We start from the raw sequence: 2781 nt of genomic DNA, 5'->3' as shown, positions 1-2781 counted from the left end.
CCAGAGTCCCTAAGGTAGAATAATTCACAGTTGTATCATGACACACACAGGCCTTCAAAAAATACTGTTTAAAAAAGTAGCTGAGAACTCTCAAGCAGCTTGCCCTGATGTCCAGTTCAAGTATATGCAGTGCAGAAGAGCTGCAAGATTCAAAACTACGTGACAAAGAAAATTCAGTGCAGATCACAGGCTTTGATAAATTATGAAAAATCATTGTATATATTACTATTTAATAACATCTAAGAAACATTTTGAAATAATTAACGTGTGTTCACATTCCATGCATTTTCTAGCAGGTTAAGCCCTGGGTTAGTGTCTCTGTGCTCTTTTCCTACAAAGCTCTATTCTTTGACAAATCCAAGCATTCCTCACACCGAAACGGAAGTACCCATGGATTCTGTCTACTTACCCTCTTTACTTCATGCCTGACCTCACAAGCGCTGCTCGTTATTACCTCTGGCAGAGAAGACGACTGGAAGATGGAACTGGTTGGGGTTTTATGTGGGGTTCTATTCGCTGCCTTAGAAGAATCCCTGGATGTCACAGACACCACCTGCATTTTTTCCAGGGGCAAGAACCAGCCGCCCTCTCCCTCTTGCTTGCCCCACCTCCCTCTTCCAAAGCCCTAAGTGCACTGAGACTCCCTTGTCGCACTGAACTTTTTCCCTGTGGTTTTGCAGCACCCTCCTCGAGCAAAGAAGGAAAGACAACAAAACTTGAAAACAAACCAACAACAGAAACTTGAAACAAACAGGTGGGCGAGCCGGCAGCCTCCTCCAAGGCGGAGGCTCACTTTTTACTGCAGAATTCGGTGTTGTTGAGGAACTTCTTGATGACCAGCCCCAGGCAGACAACCAGCAACAACATGTAGCCCACGGTGCCCGAGAAGGTGGGTGCGTCCGGCGGCGCCTTGAGGAACTGGCGCAGGCCCTCCTCCACGTAGTACACCTGGTCGTAGATGCTGAGGAAAGTGAAGATGTGGAAGAGCTGGTGGCTGTGGCCGATGATGTCGAAGAGGCCCGGCTGGATGCGCTCGGGGATCTTGCTCACGTTGAAGAAGGCGGCCACCACCAGCCAGAAGTAGCGGCGGTAGAAGTGCACGAAGAGCGTGGGGTTCTCGCCCCGCAGGTCGAAGAGCCAGCTCTCGAGCATGATGGGGCAGGCCATGCTCAGGGGCATGACGAAGACGAAGGTGCGCAGCGCGAACGGATAAGAGCACCAGTCGGTGCGGCTCTTGCAGCAGGCCACGGTGCAGGCCACGGCCAGCAGGAAGGCCACGGGCAGCACGAGCGCGCGGTAAGCGGCAATGAGGCCCGTGCAGTCCACGTGCCAGCCCAGGCGCTGCTGCACGTACGGGGTCATCACCCTGGCGTCCAACAAGCTCAGGCCGGGCAGCAGGTAGTAGTAGTAGGCCACAGTGCTGCCAAAGCCGTAGTAGCTGATGGACGCGTAGTCCAGGTAGAAGAAGGCTGCGCGCAGGCGCAGCGACAGGCAGCTGAACACGTGCGCCGTGCAGCTCATGGCGAAGGTGAGCAGCACGCCCGAAGCGTAGCACCACAGCGGCAGCAGCCACGGATGGTGGAAGGGCACGTCGCGGCCGCTCAGGAAGAACAGGCGGCAGAACTTGCTCAGGAACAGCAGCAGTGGGATGAAGTGCGTCCAGAAGTTCAGCGTCTCGTTGGTAGGCTTCAGCACCGAGGCTAGGCACTCCTGCGCCGTGCACGGCAGCCGCCGGTAGCCCGACAGGATGAAGCACTCCACAAAGTCGTCGGGCACCTCGTCCCAGCGCAGCAGCGGCTTGGCGGAGGCCGGAGGGTCCCCGGAGGGTGAGGGGTGGGGGCGCGAGGCGGCCTCCGAAGCCGCCGCGGTCGTGCCGGGCGGGCCCTTTGTGCCCGCGCTCCGGGGCTGCAGGCGCCGCGGCATGGTGCCCGGGGCTTGGCTAGGGCGCGCACAGGCGACCTCTGGCGCCGGCTCCGGCGCGCTCGCCAGTCCCCGCCGGCTGCCGTCGGAGCCTTTGTGCACGCGCCGGGGGCGTCGCTGCAGGTTCACGAGAAGACCTGAGCCTCGGAGCAGCCGTTCCTAAGAAATAAATAAATAAGTAAATAAAAATAGTCATCGATTTCGCAGCCGCGTAGCGACCGGTAGGAGCGCACGGGGCTCGGCGGCCCCTTCCCCAGGCTCCCTGCTACCGGCTCTCGGCCGCCCGCGCTGCTGCAGCGGCGGTGGCGGCGCGGCTGACGGCGGCGCTGCTGCGGTGACTGGGCATCGCGCGGTGCGGGCGCAGCAGCAGCCGCCCCCGGCGCGGGAGGCGGGGATGTGGGAGCTGAGGCGCTGGAGGGAGGGAGGGACGGGCGCACTGGGGGAGGGCGGGGGCCTCTCTGGCTAGTGTTTCGCGGCGGCCTCGGGGGATAGAGTTGTCCCTGGGCTCGAGTTCCGTACCATCCCCCCTCCCTCGGGTCGCAGAAGCCCGAGCTGGCCCGTTAATGATTGATGCGGGGGACCAAAGGCTGCGCCCGCGGCTCGGCAGCCCGCGCCGAGAGCGAGGGTCGGCGCGGGGATTCGAAACCCGACAGCCACGCGGGCATTCGAGAGGACACTGGAGAGACGCGTTCGCTGGGGGCGGGGAGCGGCGGCCGCTGGGGGAGGGGAGAGGAGCGCAGCCGGCGCGCGGGAGCCGGGGCAGGGCGGAGGGATGCGCTGACAGTAATCTCCGGAGGGGGCGGGGGCGCTCCGGAAATCGGGGGCCTTTGAGGCCATGTCTGGATCGGGGCGTGTCATTGT

General features: G+C 61.3%; 1 protein-coding gene across 1 annotated transcript; it reads right to left on the bottom strand.

The window, feature by feature from the left end:
- Nucleotides 1-789: 789 nt before the first annotated feature.
- Nucleotides 790-1923, bottom strand: PAQR9 (progestin and adipoQ receptor family member 9). The gene has a single exon (XM_060100218.1). It carries the CDS (start codon nt 1921-1923, stop codon nt 790-792), a length of 1134 nt encoding a protein of 377 aa, XP_059956201.1.
- Between the last annotated feature and the right edge of the window lie 858 nt (nt 1924-2781).

Source organism: Mesoplodon densirostris, chromosome 5 (assembly GCF_025265405.1).
Source record: "Mesoplodon densirostris isolate mMesDen1 chromosome 5, mMesDen1 primary haplotype, whole genome shotgun sequence".
Lineage (NCBI taxonomy): Eukaryota > Metazoa > Chordata > Mammalia > Artiodactyla > Ziphiidae > Mesoplodon > Mesoplodon densirostris.
The sequence above is the reverse complement of the archived record's forward strand: the minus strand, read 5'-3'. Positions and strand labels throughout refer to the sequence as shown.

Excerpts from the sequence above, each read along its gene's own strand:
- PAQR9 (XM_060100218.1), bottom strand. The coding sequence starts at position 1,923 with ATGCCGCGGCGCCTGCAGCCCCGGAGCGCGGGCACAAAGGGCCCGCCC.